The sequence below is a fragment of the Nelumbo lutea genome, chromosome 1, assembly GCF_056320005.1.
Source record: "Nelumbo lutea isolate HS-2025 chromosome 1, American lotus-T2T, whole genome shotgun sequence".
NCBI classification, from domain to species: Eukaryota; Viridiplantae; Streptophyta; class Magnoliopsida; order Proteales; family Nelumbonaceae; genus Nelumbo; species Nelumbo lutea.
Genome location: NC_142684.1, coordinates 31,762,392 through 31,774,520, shown reverse-complemented (window position 1 = coordinate 31,774,520; position 12,129 = coordinate 31,762,392). Strand labels below are relative to the sequence as shown.

At 36.5% G+C, this 12,129-nt stretch overlaps 1 protein-coding gene across 1 annotated transcript; it reads left to right on the top strand.

Annotated features, from left to right (window-relative positions):
* The first annotated feature begins 8,321 nt into the window (after positions 1 to 8,321).
* Positions 8,322 to 11,229, top strand: LOC148874168 (WRKY transcription factor 72A-like). Its single transcript, XM_088965622.1, has 6 exons — positions 8,322 to 8,406; positions 8,538 to 8,840; positions 9,024 to 9,161; positions 9,269 to 9,610; positions 9,716 to 9,829; positions 10,371 to 11,229. Exons 2-6 carry the CDS (start codon positions 8,613 to 8,615, stop codon positions 11,061 to 11,063), a joined length of 1,515 nt encoding a protein of 504 aa, XP_088821748.1. The 5' UTR covers positions 8,322 to 8,406; positions 8,538 to 8,612; the 3' UTR covers positions 11,064 to 11,229.
* Positions 11,230 to 12,129: the final 900 nt, after the last annotated feature.

Below are 12,129 nucleotides of genomic sequence, written 5' to 3'. Positions count from 1 at the left end.
AATATATTTAATAAATAATCATAATGTAATAATATTTATCAAACAATCTATTTTTAAGGGTAAAATAGTAAATTTCACAATTTCAGATATTGGTGAATTACTCCAACAAAAGCGCTCTTATCTTTCCCGAACCTCTAAAAAACAGAAAATCATTTCAGACCCGAACAATAGCTTTTTAACTTTTCACACATCAAACTTCAAATTTATCAAACGCTACCTTGGTAGCTTCTCCAAAACAACACAATGAGTGTATCAACCAACACTTCAACCCTCCCAAATTCTTTGTAGCTTCGCAACAAAGAAGTGTTGCGATGACGGTGCCTGATGTAGGGTGATTCAGCCCGACCTAGTAAGAGGGGGATACGTGGACACGACCTAACTGATAGGATGACAGCTCACCCCGACACATCAATTCTACAACAGACCGAGCTCAGATAACCGAACCACCTCGGGGCAAGTCCATCTCGGAGTAAATCCACCTCGGGACAAGTTCACCTCGGGACACGATCGCATCAGGACCACCTAGGTTCCAAGGCACTTCAGTATTCGTACCAGGTCGGATCCAAAGGGCACTAGCTCGAGTAATATTGACCGACCTCTGCATGACAACCCCGAAGATCTCACCACCAGATTCCATGCTTCACGGGATTACGCCACGGCCGACCTCTGCATGACAACCCCGAAGATCTCGCCACCAGATTCCATGCTTTACGGGATTACGCCTCGTAACAACTAGCCTTATCTCCCCGACCAATTCGAGCGACACTGATAAGCCTTACTGGCTAGCAATGTTATCACCTGTTAATACGGAAACGGGGCTCATCATAGCTGTAATCCTGGAACCACTACGAAAAACCCGCGAGGACTCCAATATATAAAGACCCCAACCCTCAAGGGGCAAAGGTACGTGTAATTTCTGCTCACTTGCTCTCTTGCTTTTTAAGCTATTGTCAGCTCACAAATTATTGACTTAAGCATCGGAGTGACGTCGCCGAATAAACACCCCCGGATTCTCTGATTCCCCTTTTTGCAGATTAACCAACTCCGTCGTCTACTAAAAGCCAAGTCATCTTCAACTAGGAACAGCCGGATTACGTCGCATCAGTGCCCTCCTCACCCGTCATGCTCCATGGAACTGCACCAAATAGAACTGAAAAAAAAAAAAAAATAGCTAGAACGTAACCTAACTAAGAGACTGTTTCAAACAAGAAAAAAGGAAAACAAAAAAAAAAAAAATTAGTTGGAACACATGATCGCTTTCGATCGAATGCATTCATTCTGAGGGTTAAAGACGTTCTGATATCGATCAAGGTAGGCAAAACAGGAAAAAGTTGCAATCATGCTGGGAGTCGTCTTTTGCTAGTTAATCAGGGACCCATGCATATATATAACTATGCCAAATTAATTTATACTTCATATACAAAAACAAAATAAATAAATAAGGTGGTTAAATTGGTTTGGGGAGGGGACCTCTGGGGTAGCTCCTACTAATTAAGGTGAATGCACCATCATTTCAACACTCCCCTATTAATTGTATATACTGTTTAATATATTTTTGGATTCCTTTAGGAAGTAGCTTTAAGTCTTTACAATTTAATATGCAAATACATGGTGGCTTCACCACACGGTGCATTATTTTTTTTTTTTTCTGGGTTCCATAAATAAATAAATATATAATATTAAATTAATATAAAGTATGTTGAGAATGTGTTAGTTGTAAGACTGCTAAGTCTGTTGCACGTGTTTTCCCCCTAATTCCATCCTCTAGAGTCAAGTGTCAATTCATCCTTTATTACTAGTTCAGTTCATATCCTATTGTATTCCAAGGGTGCTTTTAGCTACATTTCACATCTTAATTAATGCGTTGAGCCCATGCTTTCTTTATATTAAAGCTATTTTTAATTTGATGGGTCTACCAATCCTATTACTTGTGCCAAAACTCAAGTATGATGGAACGACTGAATATTTCAAACCAACCCCGAAAAAAGAAAGAGAAAAGCAAGAAAATAAGAAAGAAACAAATTCGTTCAAGTAAGCATTTATTTCGAATAAGCACTTATTTTTAAGCACTCCCAAACATGGCCTAAGATAGTTAGATTAAGGTCAAGTTTGGGAGTATTTAAAAATAAGTGCTTATTCGAATAAGCATTTATTTTGGGTCAGGATTACATCTATAATTATTTATTGACATTTGGAAAAGAAGTCTGAAATAAGTGTTTATTTGAGAACAAGTCTTTATTCAAGAAGCCCAAAATTTGGGTTTATTTTTAAATTGATTATTCAATAAAAGAAGCCCAAAATTCGGATTTATTGTTAAACTGATTATTCAATAAGTATTTATTTCCTTTCTGGCCTGTCTTAACCTGCCACATCATTTTGAAATAAGTACTTTTTCACCATGAACAGTTATTAGAATAAACAAATATTCAATAAACGTTTATTCTTCAAAATAAACACTCCCAAGTTTGGCCTAAAATGGATTTGAGCCTCCATCCAAATCCTTCTTAGCACAGTTTATAATGTAAAACACTTGGTGGGTCCTAGTGAGTCTCAACCTTTAGATGTTACACACATGTGCAGATAGACCATCTTTGGGCAACCTAATAATAGATATTTTATAATTTAATGTAATTTGTTGCTGCCAAGGATGGATCGAGGGCAACAAGGTAACTATACTTCCTTAGCCGAGGGCTGGTGTGTCCAAAGGCTGGTGTATCCAACCTGAGAATGAGAGAATGTTAGAGGCCCCAGGTGTTATATTAGGGGCAGTCTCCAACGGCCACATTAGTTAAGTGAACAAAGGGGATTGGATGAGGTCCGAGAAAAGAATTCAGACAAGATCACCCAAGAGCAAGAGCTTGAGAGTAGGAATGAGCCAAGTGATCTTACCAAGAGAGGGATGCCCCTATTTATACTTGACTTTACCCTGCGAGTGGTTGAAGGTGATTAACAACAGACGGCCAAGATTGCCTCTGACCGATGCCATGTGGCACCATCCAGGGCCCTGTCACATGCGCCTTCATCATGATTAAAGTATAATAATAATAATAATAGTAATAGATCTACATTGACGCTTCATGAGAAGTTTTATATATAAAATATTTATAGTATTAGCTTAATATATATAGTATTAAATAAAGGGATTGGGAGTCTTGATCAAGGGGCGTTGATATGTGGGGATCACCAAAACAAGGAGAAAATTTGGTGGGATGACTCGTATCAGGCGTTTTTCTTGTTTTAACTTCTAGGATAAATTCTTTGTATATATTGTTATTGTATTGTTTATTTATTTTGAATTCAATTGTTTGTGTGGAAATTGGAATACCTAACGGGAGAAGTGGCGACGCTTTCTGGCTAGCCCACGTCTCCTCTTCCTTGCAAGCATGTAAAACCAACTCGTCTACTTGTTTAAATACACACACAATCATCAAACCCGTCTCACAATAGAGAGAGACAGGGGTTGCATTTGGTTGATTTTTCTTTGCTGAAGTTTCAACTGGGTTGTTGTAATTTCTCTTAGAAAAATATTAATAAAAGATATTGTACGCGAGTTAGTGTTTGTCTTGGTCGGTTTCTTCTTATGATCAAATTACAGCCTTTGGTAGAGAGGGCATCAATCTAATTACGACAATAGACAGTAGCCCTTTGAAGGTCTCTTTGGAATTCTCTATCAAGTATTGTTGAAATGTACACCACAAGTTATCTAACGAAATGCATTGGTTCTTTGGATCTAGTTATCTACGCTATGTTTGATTTTTTGGGCGTTTATTGAAAAAAAAAATCATTACATTGGTGTCACATAGATATTAGTGTTTGTTGTACATAAAACCACTATTTGGTTTCAAGATTTATCAAATAAATATTGAGAAATATAAATGGTTGAAATTGTTTACATTGACATTGGGGGACTTTAAATTTTTATTTCCCCTCAACGCCCCAATGTTTGTTGAAATGAAATGCTTATGTGACACACTTTATGGGGTGTTAATCTGATGTGGAAAGTAACTTTATGGAGTGTTACCTGAAACTCTCATGAAACACCTAAACAAACAACAAAACAATAAACGTTTAAAATAGTGTTTTTCAAATAAACGTTCAAGTTCTGTTTGTTTACCAATAAATAAACTTGGAAAAGTTGATCAATGGGTATCTTTTTCACACTGACTAACTTTACAATGTTCTATTTGCATTTACTAATGGACCTTATGGTAAAATAAGTTCCACGTTTCCAGATAAAACTTATCCATTTTCCAGTTAGATAAACAACTTTCTGGGAGAAATTTTATAAAGCATAATGAGACAACTTTGCCCATTTTTGTATTAATTTTCTATGGATAAATATGTCATTTTGTTACTTACTTGGGAATCCTGAAAATCAAGAAAAAAAGTACACCCACTGAGGAAACATTTCGCTTACCTAAGAAGTTACAAGGATGCAAATGAATGAGGCCTTAAAGCAATAAACACCCCATCTATAAATGCCCACGAAACCAAACACATACATAATGCAATAGATTGATTCCCTGCCAAATTTGAAGATTTTAGATTTGCCTTGGCCAGATGGGATAAGGGGTTCTTGGCAATCAAGCTGTTTTTGTACTCTCAAGTTTAATTGTTATGGCTGGTTGGTGCTTTAATTTGTTATCAAGCTGTTTTTGTGTCTTAGGGTCAGTTTCTTTTTTTTTTTTTTAATGAGTTTGGCTTCTATTAGGGCAGAGTTCATGCGCGCATCATTCTCACAAAATGAGAATGTGCCACGCGTCCTTGAAACGTATGAGGTGAATTAAATGCACTCCTCTCTAGGGCTGTTTATGGGTCGGGTTGGATCGGTTTACTGTGGTTTTTCCAACTGACCCGACTTGGTCGGGTTACCTGACATAGAAACCGAAACCGACCCAGTGTTAAGCAAAACCGACCTGGTCGATTTGAGTTTGGTTCGGTCGGTTTCGGTTCTAAGTTCATCCCTGTGATAAAATCTTGCTAATTTTAAAAACAATCATAAATTGAACAACATTTCAGCCAACTCCTATAATAAAATTTAAATGAAAAATTAATCACAAAAATTGTTCATTAATCACTATTCAATAATCCAAAGTTTTTTGCAACCATTCAAAAACTAGGTGGCCTAATGGGCTTTGAAACTTCTTATTTGAACTAAAAACTAAGTCGGTTCGGTTCGAGTCAATTTCGATTTTCTTGTATGAAAATTGAAACCAACCCGAATCATTGATTTAGGAATTTACACAACCCAAAACCGACCCGAATTGACCAGTTTAATGGAATTGGGCCTTCTTATAAACAGCCCTACTCTTCTCACTCTCCCCCTCCCTAATCGACAGCGACCAACAGCCATCACCAACGACCAAAGAAAACTGGTGGATGAGAAGAGGGGGAAACAAAGTAAATCTGGGACAAAATGAGAAGAGGGGGAAATAAATAGATTCACGTAAAGAGATTTTTTTGGGGTAAATTTATAACATGACGTGTTGAACTGTTGTTGGTGTTCTCTTCCCTTCTCTTCTCTCCCCATTGTCCATATACAGCATCGAACCGCCCCAACAAGTAGGGGTGAACATTATTCGATTAAAATCGAAAATTTTGATTTCAGTTAGTTCGGTTTTTGATTATTTCGATTTTCAGGTTTAAAAATTTGATAATCGAAAAAATTAAATTATCAAATTTTATTATCTATAATATATATTAACATATAATACATATATAATATGTATAAAATATGTTATATTATATTATATTATATATTAAAATATATAATTTATTATATACATTGTATAATATATATTTCTAATATATATTATATATTAAAATATACACTATAATATATATTAAAATATATATAGTATTGAAATTCGATTTTAACCAAAATAACAAAAACGAAACAAAAAATTTTAATTTCAATTATTTCGATTTTTCAATATTTAAGTTTCAGTTCGATTTTTCACTTAAAATTTCAGCTTTAAAAAATTTGATTTATTCAATTCGATTTTTAACCAAATAAACTGTTTGTTCACCCCTACCAACAAATGTCTGAATCTCCACCGCCCAAACAACAATGCTGTTGGAACCGCTACTCTCTAGGAGACTGTTGTCGTTGAAGCTGTTCAAAGCACATGAGGCAGCTTTGTTGCTAATAATATCCAGTCGGCAGCTTCATTACTAGAGTTAGAGGGCCAACGGGAAGCATTGAGGTGTGTAGCTCCAGCTTGTTCTCTGTTCCAACAATCGTCGGGTTGCCGTAGAGTCAAATTCAAGCTATCAATGATCAGTCACCTCCTACAGAGGTAGCAAAAGCTCTGTTGGTGAAGCCACCTAATGTATTTTACAGGGTTCTCTCTCTCCTGAGATTTTTCTTGAGCTGCAAAAAATTTAATGGCGGATTTCTGAAAGAGTTCCATCTCTTCTCTGGTTGAGGCCCAGTCTCTCTGGCCTTTTGGTTGACACAGTGGACGTCGATAAAACTTGTTAATAGTAGTTAATAAAAAAAGTGGTAGGCCGGTTTGGGTGATCAGGATTACCATGGACTGAGTGCTCACGCTGCTACACTCATCGGTGAACACACTTGAGCATGAGAATCGAGGGCGAGCAAGTAAAGTTAGATGGAAAAGAAAGACAGCAACGACAGTTCTTGAATGGAGTAAATGCCTTAAGTCTCCCGTTTATTGAATAAATTTGTTTATTTCCCCCTCTTCTCATCCACCAGTTTTCTCCAGTCGCCAGTGTTAATAGTCACCAGTGATGGTTGTTGGTCGCCACCGGTTGGAGAAGGAGAGAGTAAGAGTGAAAAGGGTAAGGCCCGTTGTTGAGGAGCTAAATTCACCTCACACGTTTCAAGCACACGCACGTTTCAAGGACACATGGTGCATTCTCATGCTGCATAAACGGTGCACGCATGAACTCGGCCCTAATAGAAGCTGGACTCTATGGCTAATGGTGTCTAATGGCACCTAAGTGTCATAAACGTCTATGTTTTATAAACGTCTTCATTAAATGTGTTTTTCGATTTGCAGTCACACAAGTAAAAAACGTTTACTTAATAAAGATAAACTAAACCAAACACCCTCTAGATTGAGTTATCCTCTATTTATGGGTTTATTTCTTCATTTTCCATGTCTTTTTTCTTCCACTATTTTTATTAATTGTAATCTATACTGAGCATTTGTTAATAAATTTTTCCTTACGCTTGAAAACAATAAAAAGAACATACGTCTAGTATCTTTCTATCAAAAAAGAGGAAAAAAAAAAAACTCCATTTACATAATTATTCGTCTGGATTATAATACTAAAATAGGCCATCTTGAGAAATAAAAAAACAAAGATATCTAGTTTGTATCAGCACAAAATACGGTATTAAGGAATTGTTTTGAGACTTAGTGGACCAGATAAAACAATACCAATGCATTGCAGTTCTTCGTACTAACAGACAACGGTTCCCTCCTAACCATATTATATTAACAATAACACATGCTTGCCCACTGTCAATCCTCTTAGATTCTATTGCAGAGAAAAAATAGGTAAATGAATCATCAGTTGTCTGATAAACAGTGGTATGTGAGGAGACAACAAGATTTTAAATCTTTCAACAACTTGGAGGGTTATGAAATAGGGAATGAGGAAACAAATATTCAAGTTAGAGCTCTTAGGAGTAGTGTTAGAATAGAGAATACTGAAGTTCTATTTTATTTTATTTATCTTTTTCACTCTTGTGAGTTATGGTGGAATGATAGACAATATAATATTTAAGTGGGTTTTAATCATAAAGAGTAGAAGACTTAGGGGGTCCTCTAGTTGACATTTTCAAGATCAGATCCCAAAGCTCTTTTGTTTTTGGGATTTCGTACGGGGCTCGTATTCCTGGATGATGAGGTAATACAAGATTCTTTTCTTTTATTTTTCATTTTCTTTATAAGCTAGGTCTTTTTTATTATTATTTTTTTTTTTTGGTATAACAAAAGCTGGGTCAAAGTTACACAAATAAACCTTCACTGAAATTGATATACTGATGCATAAATTAACAACTATTTTTTTGGAAATAAAAGTAAAAATTTTATTAAAAAGTTCAAAAAGAGAGAGAGAGAAGAGATACATTCTACGGAGTTTTTTTATTATTTGATTTTTAATTAAGTGGATAAAGGTTAATTAATTCATCCTTTAACCAAATTCTTGATGGGGAGATAGATATTGAGCAGATCCCAATTCCTTTACATGGCCACCATATGAATATCCGGTCCATCCCAACTCAAAGGCCTGGTTTGATGTAAAGAAGTAGTGTCACATGAAATGGATATAAATTATATATAATGATGATTTAAAGGAGTCCTTTCTCTTTTTGTTTTTAGGTGTGGAATCTCCGAGGCATTTAGGCTCCAACCTTTGCCAATTGCTTTTGGGGTACATTATACAGTTTATTGGATTATACTTTATTATTTCTTTTATGTACTGTTTATTTATTTTTTATTATTTAAATAGCCAATTAAGGTTGAGACTGATGCGCTCTTTGTTTATCTAATAATACGTCTCAGAGAAGAGAGAATTGACTTTGGTGCCTCAAAAGAAGCACAGAGAGAGAAAAAAGAATCTGCAACTTATTATCTTCAATGGTGCGGGAAGATAAGGTAATGCAAATTGATCTGTCTCTGAAGTTAGATAGCCAAGATGAAGAAGAAGAAGAAGAAGAAAAAGAAGAGGAAGAACGTGAAGAATCCGTAGATAATCAAGAAGGCAAAGAACACCATAAAGATGGAAGAGGAGAAGCAGAAGAAAGGTCAGAAGGAGATGATACATCTCTAGACAAACCCTTACAAGAAAATTCAAAGAAAGAAGAGGTAGGCAAATTTAAAGAAAAATACTACTACTCTCTTTGCGTTTGTCTGTCTGTTTGTTCTCTCTCAATTTATGACTCTGGATTTTATACGTGAACTTATTTGTATCCTTTGATTGTTTCGGTCACTGCCTCAGTTGCTTGTTTTTATTGTCGAAATTCAACTAACTGTTATGTTTTGAATTAGCTATCTGCGCTTCAGATGGAGATGGATCGCATGAAAGAGGAAAACAAACTGTTGAGGAAGGTTGTTGAACAGTCCATGAAAGATTACTATGATCTTCAGACGAAACTTGCAGTTATCCAACAAAATGACACAAAAAAAGTAAGTTCAACTTTCATTAATTAGTCCAGATCAAATGATTCAGCAATTTCTTTGTCTACTTTTCCTGTCTAATATTGTTATAACGATAATTTTCTTCCTTGATATAGGATCTTCAGATGTTTCTTTCACTCCATGGAGACGCCGATACAACTGATCAAGTATCCAAACAAGTGCTCAAATTTGTAGAGAATGATAATTCATCAGCACAGCAGCTACCGTCTGAAGCTGACGACGGTGAAGATGGGGACTTAGGTTTGTCCTTGAGTATGGGAGCTGGTGTGCAACAACATGGAAGAGACGAATCTAAAGAAGCTGAGATGAAAAGTGAGGAGCCAGTACAGAACAAGTTTCTGAAGAGCGAATTAGCAGGAATTACAAGCCATTATTCTCCTAACCCACCCAATAGGAAAGCAAGGGTTTCAGTCAGAGCAAGATGTGAAGCACCCACTGTGAGTTCTAAATTAACATAACTAGGTAGATATAATAGTAATATTGAAAATTCCCAAACTCATTAATGGAGATTCAATAAAAATAAAAGCTTAAAATTGATGTAGATGAACGATGGCTGCCAATGGAGGAAATACGGTCAGAAAGTTGCAAAAGGAAACCCTTGTCCAAGGGCCTACTACCGTTGCACGGTAGCTCCAGGATGTCCAGTAAGGAAACAGGTATTTTGTACGTGATCCAAAGTTTGTTTTCGGTGTAAATGCGAATCGACATAAAATTCTACCGCCGGTTCGCATTTATCCATATTTGTCTTTAGTATAAATATGGATCGATGTAAAACTCCACCCTCAATTCGTATTTTTTCACGCATTTGTTTTCAGCGTGACATTTACATTAATTTTCAGGCTCAGTTAGGAAGGAGTACAAATGCAAATATATACAGAATAAATACATACCAAATAATACAAAATATAAGGTTTTGCACTCTACATATTTGCATTTGTATTCCTTCTAAACTCAGCCTGAGTTTTTATCGATATCGATGTAAATAATTCATCGATTTTATTGAATACTTTTATATTGATTATCATGTTTAAAAATGTTCCAACGGTAAATCCATCGGCGTTGAACTCTATCTATTGAGTTTTACATCGACGAAGTTTTAAACCGAAAACAAGCATAGCCTATAGTGTAGAAGGACATTAATTCATACCAAACAATTGAGTAATCCTGGACCATTCTTGTTGCTGTTGATGTACTTAGGTACAGAGATGCCTAGAAGACATGTCTATACTCATAACAACCTATGAGGGAACGCACAATCATCCATTACCAGTGGGTGCGACAGCCATGGCTTCAACAACATCTGGTGCAGCCACTTTCATGTTATTATCAAGATCAAATTCTGGTGCTCTCACTTCGGATGGCATCATCAGTGATGCACAAACACCGATTTCATACCGTATTCCCCACTCAATAAGCCCTTCTCCTCATTCATCCACCACCATCAGCAGCATCGTAAACACTAACGACCACTCTAAAGGGATTGTTCTTGACCTTACCAACAACTCACAACAACAATTCTCCCACCCTACTTCACATTCTTCACAGCCACAACCGACTTACCCTTATCATAATGCAGCTGGTACAATTGTTAACTTGGGTGGTGATCTGTCATCAAGTGATCACCAATTCATTAGCCCCAGAGGAATAATAATAGACAAGAGAGAGTGGAAAGCTGAGGAAGACAAGTCATTAGCTGAAAATGTCAGTGCTATTACTTCGGATCCCAAGTTCAGGGTTGCTGTTGCGGCTGCCATTACATCATTCATCAATACAGAGAGTACAACGACAGTTCAGCCTAAAGGACCACCTTTGGTTCTCAGGGATGGGGAGACTGCTGGCAGCAGCTCTAGTAGCAATAAATGGGTCGTTGGGTCTCCCCACTTGTGGTAAGACACTTCACCTTTTGCAGTGAAGTGAGGGTAATTAGTTCTACTATATTTTGTATAAACAGATCCAGGAGGATAATCGTATGACATATACACCAAACTATATATCTTGAATTTCACATGTAATTAGCTTTTCTACTCAATAACATGCCTATTCAAACTTCTTTTAACTGGGGTTATGCGTTCTTTGTGTTCCTCCTTTCCACTTTCATGTCGTTCGGATCTCTGTGTTTGAAAGTTTTTCTATGTTTCTTGAAGCCTAGGCCGCGTTTGGTTGCACTACAAATCTCATTTGCACAGATATAAATGCATGGAAGCAGTGTTTTCAAAACCGGATGGTTGGACCGGAAAAACCAGGAATGGCCACTTGATCGGTTCTATTTCACTCCAAAACCGTCTTTTGGCCAAAAACTGTTGATGTGGTTAATAAACTGCTGACTAGGGTGGTCAAACCATTGAACCATTGACCCAAACAAAGGTTTTTGGTCATTTTTTTGTTTTTTAATTGATTTTAATTTTTTTGTCTGACCTGACCATCCATTCGGACCAGACGATCGGACTATTCAACCTGAGAACTAGACCCCAGAACAGTTCCCTATCCAGTCCAGTTTTAAAAACCTTACATGGAAGTGCAAATGGGTTGAGTGTAAATCCTGATTTACTTATGCTTCAAATTTGACTTTATCTTATTTGTTTGTGAGAAGTAAAAGGAATTAAAATGAACCCCACTTTAAAAGAAAGATAATGGAGATAGGAGGAGGTTTATCTATCTAGGAATAAGGTAGGATGCATGATAATGTGGTCCCCCATTTTATACGAGAAAGAATATAATTGAGGTAGGATGAAGTGTAAATTTTACACTATCATTAAATACAAAAGAAACAAAAAGTACAAATTTTGTATCAATAAGAATGTAAATCATAATTACAAAGGATAGCAAAATTGAATTGGATATAAATTTTGTACCTAGTCAAGATTTGCACCGAAACCAGACACAGCTAAGGCCGCAACTTGAGCCAGGTTGGCCCGAACCCAACCCTAACCCAACCTGAAAAGGTCGGGTTGATGCA